Source organism: Chinchilla lanigera, unplaced genomic scaffold, assembly GCF_000276665.1.
Source record: "Chinchilla lanigera isolate Chin_1 unplaced genomic scaffold, ChiLan1.0 scaffold00101, whole genome shotgun sequence".
NCBI classification, from domain to species: Eukaryota; Metazoa; Chordata; class Mammalia; order Rodentia; family Chinchillidae; genus Chinchilla; species Chinchilla lanigera.
In genome coordinates, this window is record NW_004955502.1 from 2804631 (window position 1) to 2824088 (window position 19458).

The window sequence follows — 19458 nt, forward strand, 5'->3', positions numbered from 1 at the left end:
AAAATGCCCAAACTACTTCTGCACAAGTTAGCACCAAGCTCAGCTCTTTGTTCAACTGTCAGTGGTTACTGCATAAAATCTGTTTCACCACTTAACTAACTTATCTTTAGCGGCCGATGGCTGTAATGTGGCAACAAATAGGAAAGGAGGCTTGAAGTGAAGAGTGGAGGCAGAGGGCACCTAGGTGAGGTACAGAGGCTTGTCAGGCGCCAGAAACATTCAACGAGGTTCTCCAGTCTCTTCACTGGGATTCTCAGGAGCCAAAGCTTGTATTCTGGAAGCATTGCGTTTTGCAGTATTTCTTCACTATTTGTTTTCTCCTAAGTTTTAAAAGTTCTTTTGCAATTAACGGGCTATTTCATTGCTGTTTGTTTTTCTGGTGGTGCTGAGGATCAAATCCAGGGGCTGGTAATTGCTATGTGTATTTCCTACCACTGAGGTACACCCAGCCTTTATCTCAGACTGGTTGGCTGGATGTTGGTTTCTGAAAATATGGTTGGTTTCTGAAATATCTCAGTTGGTTCGTTAGTCGATTTTTTCTTCTGGCAGTAGGGGCTGAACCTTTCACACAAAACAAGAACCCCAGCCCTTTTTGTCTTTTCTTTTTGAGATAAGATCTTGTTACGTGTCTAAACTTCGCAGACTGGGCTCTCTAATCTGCAATTATCCTGCCTCAGACTTCTGCACTGCTGGGATAGAGGCCTGCCACCACCACAGCTGGGCTGCTGAGGCCATCTTTAATAGGGTTAGGTCAGCGTTAACAAAGTTCAGGCTGGAAGTTAGTAATCCCAACCTGAACCAGTATTGAGCCTGAGGTCACAAATTCCTTGAGACTAGAGCAGAGCCAGTCCCAAGGACATGGAATGCCAGAGTCAGACTGTGTAAACAAGCTGACCTCTAGCTCAGTTGCATATCAACAAGTGTCTGGCCTTGGTGTTCTTCCTTGTCAACTAAAGTACAGATAGTTTTGAGACTGTTTTGCTTTCAGTGTTCTCAGCAAACACAGAGACCCTGCACTCTGGATCCCCTCATGTCTTTTTCCTTTTATTTACTTTGTATAAATAAAGACCCTGGGACCTGAGACCTTGTCACTACCTCTCCATCAGAGAGGTCAGGTCCCACCCAGTCCCAGCTTTTCTTTATGTGTCTTGCTGCTTTTTAATCTCTCATCACCCTCTCTCAGGACCCAGCTGGACACACAGCTTGTGACATCAACCAAGGCTGACAAAGAATAAGCCAACCAAGAGGAGAGAGTCCTAGGGAGGGGAGAGCAAAGGAAGAGGTAGGAATCGTCACAGTTAAGACATCCTGTCTCTCCTGAATATTTTCCCTCTCCATGGTCCCCATTAAACCTCAGCAAATTCTGTGACACTAACAGAAATCCATTTCCTATCAGTAGTTTTCATGTCCTCCTCAATCAGCCACTTACCAAATGTAGAAGATAGAGAATTCAGTGAACTGCACTTAAAATATTTTTCCCATTCCTGATTCTCAAATTTCAATGGCAACTATGATCACTTAGGGTCCCTCACCAGAGATTTTTGATTAAAACAATCAAAACAGAGATTCAGGACTTTGATATAATTTTAAAAAAAAAAAACCTCACCATATTTTCAGAAACCAAAGATGAGGGAGAGAAACAGTCAAAAGATGGGCAATGAAAAGAAAAAAATTAAATAAAGGGGTTAAAAGAAACACATTTCAATTAGTTTTTATACAATAATTTAAACTGACTATTACACATGGGTGATCTCCACATCACTTCAGCAAAGAAGCCTTTGTGATTGGATTCCAATTCTGACATCCATGGGAGTGACATCACTTGACAGTTACTGCCACTACAAAAGAGCTAAGGTTTCAGAGCAAATTCTTGCGGGTGGTTTTTTGTTTTTGTTTTTAAACCTTCATCTAAGTATACGGCTTTCAATAACTGAGGCTGCCACTTTATGACTCAGAGAGCTTCAATAAAGTAAAAAGCAATCCATACTGATAATAGCATATATAAAGCATTTACAATAAAAAAGGCACTGAACCAAGAGCTTTATATGTATTAACCGAACAGCCCTACTATACTTTGGGCACTCTGCCAACACTGCTAAGCTACAGCAAAATTTAGTTTTTCAAATCAGATAACAAAAATTTGACTGTGTGCTGTGTAGGCGACAAAGGATTACTTAGTCCTTCAAAGGAATTTTTGTGTCACTTTACACCCTCTCCGCATTCTCTTATGCTTATATGGTGGTTTTCAATATTCCTACCTGATGGGTAATGGACATCTACAGGAATTTTAAGAACAGTGAGTTCCATGTTCTGGGCTCATGACCTGGGCCAGCAGCCCCACAGCTTTCCTCCTGCACAGGCACAAGCAGCAGACAACACATCTAAGGACAAACGTTTCCCCCCCATCATCCCGAGTCCAGGCCTCCCCAGAGTGTCCCGAACTTGTGTATTTTTATCACTTTATGCCTTCTCCTCATTCTCTTATGCTTATATTGTTATTTTCAATATTCCCGCCTGATGGTTAATGGACACCTCTAATCTAACTGCAACATGTTGCCCCATCATCAGCCCTTTGGGGCTAACGAGTGGCAACTGCATTGCATTCAGATTGTGAGGCCAATTCTTAGATTTCATCAGATGTGCAGGAAGTAGACGGTTTTGCACAAAGGTTAGTTGTGTGGTCACTCATTACCCCTTAGAGAAACAGATGGAGAAAATTAAGGAGGCCTTTGAGTACACTCAGCAGCAGAGCATGCGTCTAAACTGCATGAGGTACTGGGACTGATTTTCAGTACAGCAAAAAAAAGGAGACAATATTGTTAAAATATCAGGAAAAACACCTGAAGGATGCAGATGCATCAGTTTCTGTGGTAGAACCCAGAAATTTGGAAGAGTTCTCACGGGGACTGAACGTGAAACTCTCAGGTAAATACAGCAGACTGAGCTGACCCTTCCACATATTATCCTGCTGAAAACGGTTAATAAGGGAAATAAAACAGAACTGGTAACAAACACTGGGTTATACTGTGAGCCTGATGGAGTGATGTACTCATAGAAAACTGGGGACAGGAGTGTCCGAAGACATTCTTCTGTGGGTGTGCCAGGTATCTGTGTGTCTTATAGGTAGTGATCTTGAGAAGCATGATTCTGGACCAACAATTTTTCCACGGCTTTTTGTGAGGAAAAGTCTGGAAGAGAAAGACAGCTTCACTGACTGGCCCGGAGGATAGATTCATTCATTGTACATGAAAACGGATGACTCAGTGCAGGGCAAACTGTGTGACAAACTCAGCAGAACTTTCCCTTAACAGGCAGAAGTCTCTTGTGCATGGGTTCCTTACAGGTGACACAACTCATCTTCACGTGCAGTGTTCACTTGGGCCCCTTCACACCACCCTTAGGGAACACAAAGGAAATGGACATGATCGGTAGGTCCCTGCAGCTGCCTGTGTCAGGAGTAAAAAGGTCCTTTTTTTGATCTCAGAGTAGCTAGTAGGCTGCCAGCACTGTTAGAGATCTGTTGAAGGCTAACTTCTGAAAGTGTACAATGTGTGGCTTCGAGGTAGAGATAAGATAGAGGCAGAGATGGAAATATACATGTGACATTTAAGCGTTACCTATGCTTTTAAGAAGTCAACCTAAAAGGAAGCCCAACCTACTTTCCAAAGACAGACAAACAACGGTGTTCAGAGGAAATAAAGTTACCTACGACACAGTGGAGGAGAATGTAAAACTGGGGGAACGGAAGGGACATGACAGGAAGGGGCAAGCAGGTGAAGAAGAGAACGGGGTAGGAAGAAGGGCCGGGATGTTTTATCAGCCGAGTGACTCAAAAGAGACTCTGTATCTTACCCTTAAATTATATTTAGCTAAATTTATATATCTCAGGGAAGCTTTTTATAAAACTAAATTCTTTTGCAGACACAACGAACTGTGGCTTCTTTTGTCTGTGCTTATATAAAGCAGTTGGGTTTTACTAGAAAGACGAGGAATGGATAGACTACACAAATGAGCACATGTGCACACTTGTGCTTATGTTTGTAGCTCTGTGGCTCTCCTACAGAAATTTCCACAAGTCCTAAGAGTAAAGTCTATTGAGGCAGACCTCATAAATGCTACTTCTGGTTTCACTGCATCATCATCTACATGGAGTAACTGATTTCACTTTCACTTTTAGCCTTTTTTACAGAAAGCAAAAAAGAAAAAGAAAAAATACTATTATATGCACTTTTAACTCTCATGCACATGAATAAAACTGGAAAAACAAAAACGTTATTTTAGTGCCACTTTAATACTATAGATGGAATTTTTAATTGTTCTCATTTTTAATTGACACATAGCTGTAAATATTTACAGGGTACCATGTGACATTTCAAAACTTGCATTCATTGGGCAATAGTGAGATCACAGTAACTAGCACATCCATCACCTCAAACATTTCTTTGCACTGGAAACATTCAAATCCTTTCCCTAGCTATTTGAGTGTATGGTTATCATTGTCGGTGACGGTTACCTACTGTGCTATAGAGCATTAGAAGTTATTCCTCCCACCCAACTGCTTCCCTACATGCACCTTCTGTCCATCTCCTGTTCCTAAGCATCTTTCCAGGCTCTGGTAATTCCTACTCTAAGAGATCAGTATTTTAGCTTTCACACAGAAGTGAGAACATGAGGTGTTTTTTTATCTGTGCCTGACTTACTTCACATAATAAAACGTGTTCCAGCCCCATACATGTTGCTACAAAAGACAGAATTTCATTCTTTTATGGATATATAATATTCCACTGTGCATATATATGCCACATTTTCCTCATCTATTTATGCACTGATGAACATTTGAGTTGTTCTCATTCCTTGGCTATTGTGAGTAGTATGCAATAAACAAGGGGATAGAGATGTCTCTTCCACATACTGGCATCATTTCCTTTGGCTATGAACACACAGATGCGACTGCTGGATCATATAGTAGTTCTCTATCTAGTTTTTTGAGGAACCTCCACACTATTTTCTACACAGGCTATATTAATTCGCATTCCTACCAAAAGCAACAGAGTCCCGCTTTCATATTTATGGAGCTTTTAAAAATGAAAACATGGGCTAGGGATATAGCTCAGTGGCATAAGCGCCTGCCTGGGAAGCACAAGGTCCTGAGTTCGATCCCCGGTATCTCAAAAAATAAATAAATAAATAAATAATAAAAATAAAAATGAAAACATTTCACTTACTAGCCAGCTATGGTCAAGACAAACAGGTTTTCTGTTTGTTGAATAATTAAGTGTTCACTCTCGTTAACTTTACCCCTGTCACAGAATAAGAACAAAACTCTGCCTCCCATTCCTGATTCAGTTTGTCTTCCTGCTTCACAACAATATAAATATAATTCTTAATATTTTGATATGCCACTGATAAATTTTCATACTTTCCCATTTTCTAGAAGCTAAACAAATTATTTTCAGGAAAGCAATTATACAACCTACCCCTAAAACATAAACTTCTCATTTTATTGTAAAGTTAAATAGTTCACAAACTTATAGTTTTACTTCCTCTCTTTTTCACAGAAAAGGAAATTTCAAGTACCAGTATTTCATTCACTTTAATGTACAAAGGTTAAATTGGTAACATCTTACTCAGAATAGACTCTGTTAATCCCTATTGTTTTGTTCTGAAACCTTGTATCATTCTTATTGTTTTTGCTTGATTTGTTTTTGTCTATGTTGTTGGCATTTTGCTACTGTTCATTTTTAAATTCTCTTTAAAATAAAAAAAAATAAAAGAAAAAGAATAGACTGTGTCTCTATCAAGGAAGAAAATAAATGTTTTGAGTATCTTACAATTCCTGTAGCAAACCTAATTCTGAAGTAATTTAAGGACTGCTTCAGTCTTGCTGCATTTCAGCTACAACTACTTACATAATTCTAGTATGTCTAAAATAAAAAATGCAACACGCACATACACACAGAGAGACCGGTATGTGTGTGTGGAAACTGAGCATTCTTAATGGGAAAATCCAAACTCCAAATTATTCTGACACCTGAAACTTTGGATGTCATGTCAATGCTCAAAGTTTTAGATTCTGGAGCATTTCAAATTTTGTATTTCTAGATTAGGGATATTCAACTAGTGAAGACGCCAAACACTAGAAAAACTGGAAAATCTGAAATACTTCTGGTCCCAAGACTTCAAGTAAGGGTTACTTAGCTCATGGGTGTGTTCATGCATGCGTGTGTGTGTGTGTGTGCGCGTGCGCGCGCGCCTTAAGAAATCTTAACTAACAACAACCATTGATAATAACCTAAAAAAAAAGAAAAAAGAAAAGAAATTTTAACTTACAAAATGAAACCATATTATATTCATGAAAAAAAGAAGAAAGATAAGTACTATTCAATTATCAAAGTTGGGTTGGGGCTACAACACCAGCACACATTCAGCAACTTTTCTATAAAAGTATCATTAGGTACATGATGTCCAAATAATTCCTAAATTTATCTCTCAAAACTAAACAGTTGCAATTTTCTTAAGCAGCATGCCCAGGCGGTCTAGCTCACTGAAGACTGAAACAGCCAGTTTGAGAAGCATCTTTAACAGATTTGACATAGTTCACAGTTGTTCAAGTGAGGAGAGATGGTTTGATTATTGGCCCCTGAGAAAAGTCAGTGCTTTTCTGAATGTGCTCTCCACTGTTTTACAGATGACAAAAGCCTAAGAATCACACTCTGCAGTTCTCAATTTAAAGAGGGGTAGAACAGATGAGGAGATGTCAACTCCAGAGATAAAAGAAAGTCTTCAGAACTGAATGGAAACTGTGTGTGTGTGTGTATGTGTCTGTGTCTGTGTGTGTGTGTGTGTGTGTGTGTCTGTGTGCGCGCGCTCTTAAAATTCTCCCTAAAACTGCCATCTACAAATTCAGAGTTATGAATGCAATATGAAAAAGTTATCTGATATAAAACAGTGATATATATCTTAGCGATATGCAAAAGCTCTTCTGCTGGTTTCCTGGAACAAGTCCTAATATACTAGTTTAGAATTATTTAAAGAAAATGCCTGAAGTCAGTCGAGGCTATAAAGTTACTGCCTACCTAAATAGCCTACAAAACCAGCCACAGATTCCCTTCCAAAGCTCTGAGCCCACAGAGTAGACGAGATAAGCAAGGCGTACCCTCCCCAGCTGAAAAAAATTATGGACAAGAAGTTACTGAGATTAAACAGCCACAGACACGTACAAGGCATATTGTGAGGATTTGATCCCTTTATGAACCCTATGATAGATGAATATGTGGAAAGGCAATTAACAGGCAACAAAACAGTACTAGAATGGTGGTAACATGAGGAAAAGTACCATCATGCTGGAAGCCTTGGAACCAGTTTAAATAATGACTGGAAGTTCAGCAGAGAAATGTACGCCCCTCTCTAAGGGCTGGTTTCATTATGACTGAAAATAGACCACACATATTTTCATATTAAATTTTTTGTTAAACTTTTGCAATAGTCAAAAAAAATCTACAAAACTTACACTAAGAGATTAAATTATATGTATCACTTAGTCCTTTGGCCTCATTTGTTTTGAACAATAGTAGCTTTTCAAGATTTGAGAAATTGTGGCATGAGGATAACATTTCCTATAAAATCGCTTTCTGTTTTCCATTACTTATGTATAGACGTATCCTATAAACTAGTGTCTTCAGGATTCTAGGTTTTCAGGGGTTTTTTTGTTTGTTTTTTAACCACCTAATCTATAGAATACTATGAGAAGCCAGGCACAGTGGCACATGCCTGTAATCACAGCATTTGGGAGGCTGAGGCAAGAGAATGGCTACAAATTCAAGGCCAGCCTGGGCTACAAAGTGAGTTCCAGGCCTGAACTGCATAACGAAAGCCTGTCGCAAAAAGACCAAAAAAAAAGAAAAAAAAAAGAAACACCAGCACTGTAGGCTGGGCATGGTGGCGCACTCAGGAGGCTGAGGCAGGGAGATCACTTTGAATTCGAGACCAGCCTAGGCTACATAGTGAGTTCAAGGCCGGCCTGCACTGCACAGCAAAACCCTGTCTCAAAAAGACAAAAGAAACAAAAAAAAGAATACCATGAGAAAACATGTAAAGCAGCAGAAACTAGTTCATCTATTACCCTTCACAAGTGACATTCAAGCATTCAAAAGTCCATGGAAGAGGAAAACTGGGGGAGTGGTGATTAGCAGCAAAATTCAGCTGCTCATCTCTCCAAGATTTGGAATCCTGACACTGAAAAATAGTAACTGGTATAGAAAGATTGACAGAATGGGGAAGGAACTGACAGGAAAATTAGAAGACAGATGACAGAGAAATTGGGGAGATGGTCCACAACACAGAGAAAAAAACGAAAACAATAGGGACTGTCTTCCCTGCTCATGGTTGGGGGTGGGGGCGCCCCCAGAAGCGAGGTAAGCTCCCAGGGCTAGGAGGTCCCCGAAGCGGCAGAGCCCGAGGGCACTGTAAACCAGACAGGCAGTTCGGGCTTGCTGTGAGGGGGCTCCTTGCTGTGAGGGTGCCAGCAGGAAGAGAGTCTGGCATGGGCACCCACCACACTGCCAGAGAGCCTGTGCTCCCAGAGTGACTGGGTGAGAGACAGCCACAGGAGAGTGGCGGACAGAGACATTTAAGCTCGGGCTAGAAAGGGCTCTGCCTGCTCCCCACGCTAGAAACCGACCCAGCGAGTTGCACTCAGCAGCTGCAGTGCAAAGCACAGGCTTCAGTACCTGAACCCTGGCCCTGCCGCCCACACCCAGCCAGATCTGCGGTCTGGCCACTGGTCCTGTCCTCCGTGTGATCAGGACACATCTCAGCAGAGACACAGCCGCAGCCTGAGGTCAGCGAGGGCACCTGGGATGGGGTGTGCCTCACCTCACAACCCCTTGGGCAGGCGCTAAGGTTGGGAGTGAACCGAGACCTCAGGGGGCACACACTGAGGACACTGGAAGGAAACCACTCACTCAAAACTACGGACTTGCTTGTTCTGTTTCTGCACTCATTTTCTTTGTTTTTTTCTTTCTTCTCTTTTTTGTCTTTTCTCTTTCCTCTTCATTGGTTTTTCAGGGTCTGGGCAATTTCTTTCTTTCTTTTTTTTCTTACTCTTTCTTTTTCTCTTTGTTTCCTTATAATTTTTCCTACTTTTTAGTGTCCATGTTACTTTTTCCTTTTTTTCTCCTTTATCTTCTATTTCTCATAGGGTTTTTCTGTTACTTTTATCTAATTCTATAGAGAACCGTCTGCTCCTCAACAGGACCCCTTGTCTCACTTTTCTCTCATCCTTATCACCTCACATTGCTCAGTGTCTCCAACTCTCCTTCCTGCATCCCCCAGCCCCTGCCCCCTGCATCTCTAACAGTGCAACTACGTTTAAAGGCTGTGCTATCTGCCAGTTCCCTGCCTTTACCCCTCAAAATAAAACCACTATGGTCTTAGGTTGCTGCACACCACGAATGCTCACGTCCCACCGCAGCGCTTGCAGAAATGTGGCCCAATGTGAGAAAACAAAAAAAGAGAAGCATATTGGAAAATACTTGAGAACCAATGTTTTAGGCAATGATTATCAATAGCTTTCTTATTTCTTTACTCAAAGTATTACTACATGAAGATTTCAATAATTCACCTTGAAATATGTCATCCAGGATTTAAAAACAATTTCACACTACTTTCTGTTTGTTCATTTTTTCTCCCTAGATTTAATTATGGAAATAATGAAGATGGAAAGGGGAAGTAATAATGTTTCATGCTGGTATTGACTCATATTCAACTTACTAGAGAGTGACTTCAAAAATGATTACATTTTAGCAATAAGATAACAACAGGCTTAACACATTTCTTGTGTATATAAATTTTTTTAAAACTACTTTCCAGGGTATAAATAACCTTGGACTTTTAAAGAAAAAAAATCAATTTTAACTACTTAAAATTAAGGCACAAGCCTACTATAATCTTTTTTTTAATAAAAAAGTTTTTAATCTAGCTTCTCTTGCCTAAACGTAGCCCAAGATTACCAGTTTGCCCTTAGGAAACAATCACTGAGATTTCACCCAAACATAAATTAATTTGAAACAACCTGAAACTTGCATTAACCTTGTAAGTTTCACTTATAAAAATAAGGTTCAAATTCATAGCATTCTTATTTCAAGAAAAAGCAGCAATACAATATATAAACCATGAAAAGATTTAATAAGTCTGACTTCTGATCTTACAAATTTTCTACCACCTTAATAATTATACCAGTTAGCTCATTTAATTCATCTTCCTTAATATGTTCATACACTGTAATTTACTGTCACTTATAAATAAACTATAACCTCCACCAAAAATTATCAGTAGTGATATAAATTTATTATTTTACTATTGAATGAAACAGTTAAAATACAATGGCAAGAAAGGTTTTGGTTTAAAATACAGTCTAACCATTCTTGACATATCCGTTCTCAAAATCTTACTAAATACTCATGAAATGTGGAAAGCAAGAGAACTCAGAACTCAAAAACAGTGACAGAAAGAATCTGGGAAGAATCAGAACAAACTGCTTTATTGTTTGCGCCAATTTGTGCCAGGATGATAGAAAACTCCATTACACACCCTAGATGTTTCCATTACAACTCCAGAGAAGGAAATATTTGCAAGGGAACTATTTTCAGACAGGAAGAATGTGCTTGGGCCACATTTTCAATCACGTTCTAAAAGCTTATCCAGGTCCCAAAATATAACACAAAAATTCATTTTAAATGTATTATTACCTATTTGTTTGGTTTTTTGTTTGTTTTGAGATAAGGTCATGCTATGTAGCCCAAGTTGGTCTCGAATTTGCAGCAATCCCCCTGTCTCAGCCTCCCAAGTGTTGGGATTACAGGTGTGTGCTACCACACCTGGCTGTACTATTACTTTTAAATGAATAAAAATAAAATAGGATTCTATTATGGTTTCTGGCTTGACAAAGACCTGGCTATGTTTTTAAAAATCCTTCCGTATCAAAATTTCTGAAATATTTATATATTTCTACACCAGCCAAGGATAATTCTCAAGTATAAGAAAATAAATTAAAACAGAATGAATGTACTTATCTATCGCCTGACAATGAACATATGAGTTATTTCTAGTTTGCAGCTACATGAATAAAGTTATTTCTAGTTTGTAGCCATGGCCTTACATAAACAAGTCTATGTACAGATATGAGTTTATTTGGATGGTAAATATCTATCAGTAAGACTGCTATATCATGTGGTAAGTATATGCTTAACTACTGTATAGGAATTTGCCAAGTTATTTTGTGAAGTACTTCCACCATTCTATGGCTCCAAACAATCCATGAGATTGCTTGGTTGCCAACACTTAGATTTAACTTTAGTCCTGCTAAGTATATAGTTGTATCTCACTGTGGCTTTAGTTTGCACTCCCTTGAGGACTACTGTAATCATGCTAAGAATCTTTTTTCACATTTTTATGAGCATTTGTCCATCTGCCTTTCTAAACTATCTGTTCAAATCCTTTCCTTATTTTGAGATTTTTGCACAATGAAATACTACTCAGAAGTAAAAAGGAATAAGACACAACAAACATAAAGCACACAAACATCTAGATAAGCAAAAGAAACCAGACACAACAAAAGTACATATACTGCACTATTTTGCTTACATAAAACTAATTATTGGCTAAATTAATCTATAAAAAAATTACTTGGTAGTTACCTGTGGGCAGAGTTGGAGGAGACTACAGACAGCACAAGGTTACCTGCACAAGGAAATGTCCTATATAAAAATTAGATAAAATGTCCTTATATAACAATTAAAGTGTCCTTGTTTTATATAATTGTTAAAAAATTGCATACACAATCACCAAATTTTAGAGACTTGCGTATTTAAAATCCGCCAATTTAAGCTGTGTGTGGCACAGAACACCTGTAATCCTAGCATTCTGAGACGCTAAAGCAAGAAGATAACAAGTTCCAGCCCAGCCTGGGTAGAGTAACTATATCATCTTAAAATAAAAATAAAAAAGGACTGGACTGTAGCTCAGTGAGAAGGCCCTGTGTTAATCCCCAACCCAGTCGGGGGTGGCAGGCTATCTGTGCGGTTTAACTCAGGTAAAGTATATGTGAGTAAACAATACATGAGTTGAGTTTTTTATATAGTATCTTCAAACATCATATTCAGATCACAGCATGTCTCACATGAAATGAAATGCTGAGTTATTAGCTGTCCACATATACTTAAGTTTTTTAAACACTTTCTTATTAGAAACTATTATCTGCCTCTAAAATCTGTTCAGAGTTCCTTTTAGGCACAAAATAGGTCTAAATCTGACTAAAAGACCCTGCCATTCTTAATTTCCATCTATTTTACTATATTTCAATTGACCACTGAGAAGAAAATTAGTTACTAAAAAGATACACTATTTCTTTTTTTTTTTTTTTTTTTTTTTTTTTTTGGTTTTTCTCCGGTACCAGGAACCGAACTCACGACCTTGCGCTTGCCAGGCAGGTGCTTTGCCACTGAGCTAAATCCCCAGCCCCAAAGATACACTATTTCAAGAGGTGTGATTAATGTTGTCTCTGCCACACTGTCCATCAGATCCTCAGCCCTCAGGAAGTACCTTGACATCATATTACCAAAATGACCCTCATCATTACTTAGGCTGCTAATGATTTCTGGCTCCTGAAAGTTATCTATCTGGTCTATAAAGAGGCCACTAAACTTATGTTTGCCAAACGTTTCCTATGCTTAACTGTAATTTCTAAACTTGGAGTAACATTTCAAATACCTAATGCTGTTATAAATTAGACCGCATTATGGGTAATTTAAAATAATTCTGTGAAAAAAAATGCCTAGAATTCAAATCAAGTAAACAAATCTTATTTATTCAAAAAGGAAAGGAAAATATAAATTAAGACAATTTTACAACAAGAACTAGATAGACACAGTAAGTATTTTGTGAGAAAAATGTGAAATCAAAGCTATTCCTAAGTGAAATATTTTATAGTTACCTGTTTAAGAAAAAATGTTATGTATATGTATGTTTATTAATTATTCCTTCATTTATTCATGTATTATTCCTCCACCTTATACTTCAAGGAACATTATTAAATGTCTGAGTTACTTTACTTGAATAGTATTTATTTGCATGTGTATAAGATATCAAATGACTCCTGTTAGTTCATTTAATAATTAATAATGTATTTTAGTCATCTCAAATCATGCCAACAGCATCAAGATTAAAAATAATTTTTGTAAAGGTTTTACTGATCAAGAAAAGGTATTTATTGCTTCAGGTGAAATAACAGCAGAACTGCACATTCTGATCTCTTCCACTTGAATTACCCAATCTGATATCTTTTTAATGTGTTATTCTACACAGAGATGCTGCACTGAAGCGACAGCCCAGCATCATTTTTAAGTGCTTTCTTGACCTCCTTGATATCAGACTTTCTCAATTTTGATAATCTTTTAGTGAAACTATTGCAAAGATGTTTGTCCTTGATATGTTGTTTGCCAAATGTTAGGCAAGTTTAAATACCTTTATTTTAAAATTTTATGTTTTTTAGTACCAGGAATCGAACTGCTTACCAGGCAGGCGTTGTGCCACTGAGCTATAGCCCTAGCCCTTAAGTACCTTTAATTTTAGCACTCAGTCACATTATCTTTTGGAGTCAGGCACTTACATATTTTTTGCACCTGTTCTTATAACATTAAATGAATATTTAAAAACTATTTTCCTTTACCCTGACTCTTAATTTTGTTTAATCTCCCCTTTGATATAATTTAAACAATTTTTTCTTATATCCTCTACTTTGACAAGAAATTTATTATCTTTATGTTATTTCAAATACTGTAAGATGTAACAAACAAGACTTAACTTATCTCAGTTTTTTGTTAAACCCAGAGAGATAAGCAAGCACAAACAGACAGAATCTCTACTTTCTAGGAGTACAGTATCTGATATTTAAATGAAAGCCTTGTTTTGTTTTTCTTAGAATTTAGCAAAATAAATGCACTTTTTCACAGCCCATACTAGCTAAATTATACCTATCCCTACCTTTTCCACTCACTATTGCTGTCACAGACAAAGACTCCTGATCAGCCCAAAGTCAAAAGAATGGTACTACTAAGAAAAAAGGCTTTAAAAAGAAATTGTTCAGAACTAGCCCGAACACTTACTGACTAGGCTTTAGTCAGAGAAACACACACATGCACGCGCGCACACACACACACACAGCACACAATCCCTCACACACAGGTGCACACACGAAGAAGCTTCGGATGGAGCCAAAAGTGTAACTCCACCTTCACACATGGACCCTTAGAGCTCCCACCCCAATGGATCATCCGCTGCCTCCTAGGTACTGAACTAACACGCACCCTTAATCCCTACAAGCACCGCTCTCGGGGCTACACCCACCAAAGAGCCCTGTGTCTGTCAATACTAAACTAGTCAGAAATGTGCATTATGTGCCCTAAAGCAACAGGAAGCTTCCCTTGGTTTTGCGCATGCCAAGCTGGTTTGCTACAGCAAAATGATTACCTCAAGAGGACTAGACAATGACTGCATCTTACACCTGAATCTAACTTCAGTCTTCCTTCTTAGATACCACTGACACATTAATTCTGCCGTTCCCAGGCTTCTGGGCTCTGCGCAGCTTTATCCATCTGCCTCACGTCGCTGTAACAACCAAGGTTACCAGTCTAAAATGACGTTTATGCACATGCTCATTTGAACAGTGATGGAACATTCAAAGAATTATCTGGAAGCCCACAAAAGTCTATAAAACATGTTCCCAAAGCCAGAGCTTTCCAGATGGTTTTCTAAAGGCCATAAAATATTAGAAAAATACCAACATAAAAATACTAATGAAGAAATGAAAATAGGCTTTCTGATAAGCTAATACATCAAGTTCAAAGTGAAAAAAAGACACTAGATTTTTACTGCCTTGCTAAGTTATTACCAAACTATACTAACCTTGTGTGTGCATATTATAAAAATCATCCATTTGTGTTACAAGGAATTACTTTGGGCTAACACTGGAAACATAGTACCTGAGGTGAATTCTAACTGACAAGCTCCTCATTAATCATCACTTTGAAACATTCAGCCTTCAACATAAAGTCTTTTATCTCACTGTTTAAAATTTCAAGTAAATGGAGCATCCCAAAGTTTTACCTGGAAAATACATTTGTCCTTCCCTTCTTAGTTCTTAGCGTCTGACATGCTTACCGATTTACTCTGAAAGGTCACAGTGTAAACAGAGTTCTGCTGCATCGAGGGGGGAAATTGCTTAACATAAGACACTGGCATTTGCAGACTAGCCATACAACGCAAAAAATAGCTACATCAAGAAAAACATAAACAGCACCATTGCCATTTAAATCCTGACATATTAACTCTAATAAAGTTATTCTAAAGGTTTTCTATAGTAATTTGGTCTCTAAGTAAACTCTAAACTTCAGTAGTCAACACAGCTACCAGGGAAAAATAATTTTTTATTTTTAGATTACATGAATCATCTTATAAACAACTCTAACAAAATTGTTTATTGAAACAAACTAAGACAACTCCAAATCCCTAGTACTTGTCCACCCTCCAACAGTCAATGGTATGCAAGCCAACCTCACTGAGCCTCTCTTCCTTCAACTTTGACACGAGCTTAACTCTCTCCCAAGAGGGTCAAATGAGTTACGAGGCCTAGGATTACCTCACAGACAAGATCAATATCCAGAGCTAAGGGGGTGGGTGGTCCAGAGCTTGCTAGAGCTTGGTTGGCATGTGTGACACAATGGATGGAGAACGGGATGGCACGACGACAACACAATACATAAAGAGAAAGCGACAATGTGCAAGGAAAGGGTCAGATGCTGAATACACAATACATGACACACAGTGATAGAGCTTCCAGATTGAAGGTGAACCACAATTAACTTTAAAACTGCACAAAAATAACATCAGACTACATAAATCTTTTAAGAAACACTTTCTGAATTTGGTATCTTGTATTTGACTACATAAATTAATGTTAAAATTGGGATCTATGAATTTAAACTGAGGAAATACCATAGTTCAAATTACAATGCCAGATACATTTTTAAGGCTGGTACATGTCAAGATCCAGTCTTGATGATAACAGACTCTTGTAAATTAAGACTGGCACCTCTGAATCTTTCATCTTCCTCTGGTATCTCAATATCTACTCAAGATGATTATTCTGAAGACAGAATTCAAGGGGCACAGACTTTCATCTTGAGCAGATAAGTTCTATCAGAATATCAAATGTAAAGAGACAGCTCTTTAAATAGAGAAAATGAAAATGTAAAAAGGTAGCACTTCGAAATACAATAAAATGAAAATTTTGAGTGGCAAGCACTCTAACTACCAGTAGTCTGAGCAATAATGAAGTCACTGTTCATAAGAAAGGCTAGAATAAAAGAAAGGAAAGGCAGAATGCAAACGTCTACTATTGAACAGTCTGGTAAAAATGCAAAGCAAGGTCGAACTGCTAACAATGATCATTAGAATACATACAAAAGAAAACACATTCACAGTGAAAGCACAGATGTCATGAACGATTAAGTATTCTCACATTTGCTTACAGCTTACATAATAATGCTTAATGAACACTAAAATTGTGAAGCAAAATATTTTCCCAAGTTTTCTACAATAGAGCTGTCAACTCATTAAAACAAAAGGATGCGATACATCACTGCAGTTATTCAAACAGACAAACTTAATAACCAGCCTGATAAAGCCTGGTAAGGAAAAAGGACACTGGTTGTATCTCCGGTTCCAGACTTGACCACTGAGATTCCAAATCTGTGAACTGAAATTTGACTATATTGTCTAATTATTACCTTTTGTTCCAGGTATTACCTTAGGCCATTGCTCTACTACCATATTTTGTTTCATTTTCCATAACTTTCTCCAAAGTCACAAAAGTAACAATGGTCTCATCTCAGTCTTTACCCTCCTTTGCAGGATTTGATATGCCTGACAATCTGCTCCTTGGAAGTCTCTGCTCCCTGTGAACTTTTCAAATAGTGCACTTCTGATTTCTCGTCACCCTTCGGTAACATTCCTTCTCAGATCTCCTCAGGCCCCTCTCCTTCATGTGCTCCCTAATCGTGTAGGTCTGTCCTCACCTCCTTCCTCCCCACCCCATGCTATCTTTCTCACTTTCATCCAATTTCATCACACCTCTGAGTAACTACCTCTCCTAGCCCCTAGTCATGCTCTTTTCTGAATGCTCAAACGGCATTTCCAACTACATGTCAGGTATCTGCACAGCCACCTGTGATTACTTCTATGGCATCTCAAACTAAAGATGTCCACAACTAAAATAATTGCCCCACAGCTAAAATAACTGTTCCATAACACCCAATATCCAAACAGACCTATTTGCACTGTAGTCACTTCCCCTGCTTCCTCCCATTCACCCTACTATACAGTCTGATACTGAGGCTCGTTGGTTTTGGCTCGAGCTGTAGCTTTTACTCAGCAGCAGGCACTCCTGTGGCACCACCTCCTAGGTGTGCAGCGCCAGGCAGGCATCAGATAGCCTGGTCTTCATTTGCTATCTTTCTCCCTAATTGAGCCATGACCAGCTAAGGTTCTTAACACACAAGACGCTAAACCTCGCTGATTTCAGAAGAGCAGTTTATAAAAGGCTACTGGGCACCTCACAGAACTCAGGAAGTTAAAGAACTCTGCTCAAAGTTAAGCGTCATGAACAAACGACATCACAGACCATGCCACTAAATGGGATTAATTAGAGAACAACCGTCCCTGGTGTCAGCATCCCAGAAAGCTAAATAAAACCAACTCTATGGCTGGAAATCAATCTTGTAACCACAGGGAAACTCTGCTGCCAACAAAGTCAGTAACCATCTCCACAACCATAACTGGAAGGAAGCTCAGTGCAGGTTCTTTTCCTCAGTACCAGTGGAAGGGAGTGTGGGACCTAAGTCTAATCACTGGAGTCTAAGTCCATGCCTATGATCTGGCTACAAACGAGGACACATACTTGAGTACTGCCTTCTATCATGATGACACTGACTTCTTCATTAACAAAATTAAATGTACACTGGAAAAAGTTTCCCACACATAAAAGACTATTCAGGGGTGGCCCAAAGAATGACAGTGCAGACAAATTACTGTCTGCTACTAGCTCTGCCCTGTGGTCCTGACCAAGAAAACATGGTAACCCAGACAGAGTCCCTTAAGGCTGCCTTCATCACTTACCTGCAGACCAAGCAGGCAGCAGGGATCATCAACGTTCCCCACCCTGCCTCCAATCAGCCCGCTTTGTGCTGCGGATCTTCCCGCCTTGCGAGTTCTCTGAGAGTCACCCGTCCCGCCTGGCCCGACCTTGCCAGTGTCTCCAACGTCTCTCCTCACCTCACGACTATCACTGCCTCCGGGTGAGCCACTGGACTATCACCACCTCAGGGCATTTTCCCCAAGTTTCTGCCAAAAAAAAAAAACGAGCACCAGACTACCCAGTCAGGCAAAGGAGTAGCTGCAGAGGAGACAGACCCCACTGGCGGACGCTGGCCTCCATGCCCGCCCCACTCCCAGGGACAGACCTCCCTGGGCAGCGGTGCTGCCGCCTTGTATGTCTACGCAACGCTGTCACCCAGGACATGCCACCAGCTGAGGGGCTCACAGACACCTTGGGGCTGGGTTTCTCTCTTTTTGGAGAAAAGCAGTAGGGTAGTGGAATTCTTTTTTGTTTTTAAGAAAGAAGAAAACAAGACTGCTTTTGCATTAAATTGGTGACTTGGCCTTTTGCACAGTGAAGACAGGCTGTGACACTCTGACAGACGTCTTGGTGTGTGTGAACACATGCCACAGGCGCTAATGCAGGGCCCAGAACTTCTGCTGAGACCTTGGGGTCAAGAAACATTTCGCTGGGGTTTTTTTGCCCCACCTTCTCTTCCCTTCCCTCGCATGTGTCACCTCCTACTCCTGCTGCCACCACCTGTGACTCACCAGGATGTACAGTGTACAGTGGAACAGGAGCAAACACAATCTCCTGCCTCGGTGGGATATGCAGAACTTGGGATGTGTGTATATATAAATATATAATGTATACAAATACATATAATACTGACTTAAAAATAAAATTTCCCCAACATACTTTTTTTAAAATTTGTGCCAAAAATGTGTTTTCAGAGAAAATCTTATTTTCATACTCAGACTTTGTATCACCACTCATGTGTACAAGTGTGCTTCATGACAGCACGGCGCTGCTACCACAGTGCGGAAGTGTCACACAACACCTGTACCAAGACTGGCCGACCCAGTGACCCAGACCTCTCCAAACTTCCTAACACTTACCGATTTGTGAAACTTTCTCTCAGCGCAGTTTTGTTTTGTGTGTCCATTGCATTACTAACTTTATTTAAAAACACAAAACACCACAAAAAAAAAAAAAAAACAACTATTCAAAAGCTGATACCACAAACC

At 39.2% G+C, this 19458-nt stretch overlaps 1 protein-coding gene across 3 annotated transcripts in view; it reads right to left on the reverse strand.

Annotated features, from left to right (window-relative positions):
- Positions 1–19458, reverse strand: part of Prim2 (primase, DNA, polypeptide 2 (58kDa)) — a 256592-nt gene that overhangs the window by 162303 nt on the left and 74831 nt on the right. The window contains exon 8 of one of the 3 annotated variants that reach the window (XM_013505840.1): positions 11701–11739. The exons of the other annotated variants lie outside the window; for them this stretch is intronic. Within the exon in view, the coding sequence (XP_013361294.1) occupies positions 11719–11739 (21 nt within the window). The 3' untranslated portion in view covers positions 11701–11718. Of the gene's footprint in view, positions 1–11700; positions 11740–19458 lie in introns of those variants that run through there. 3 annotated transcript variants of the gene reach the window in all.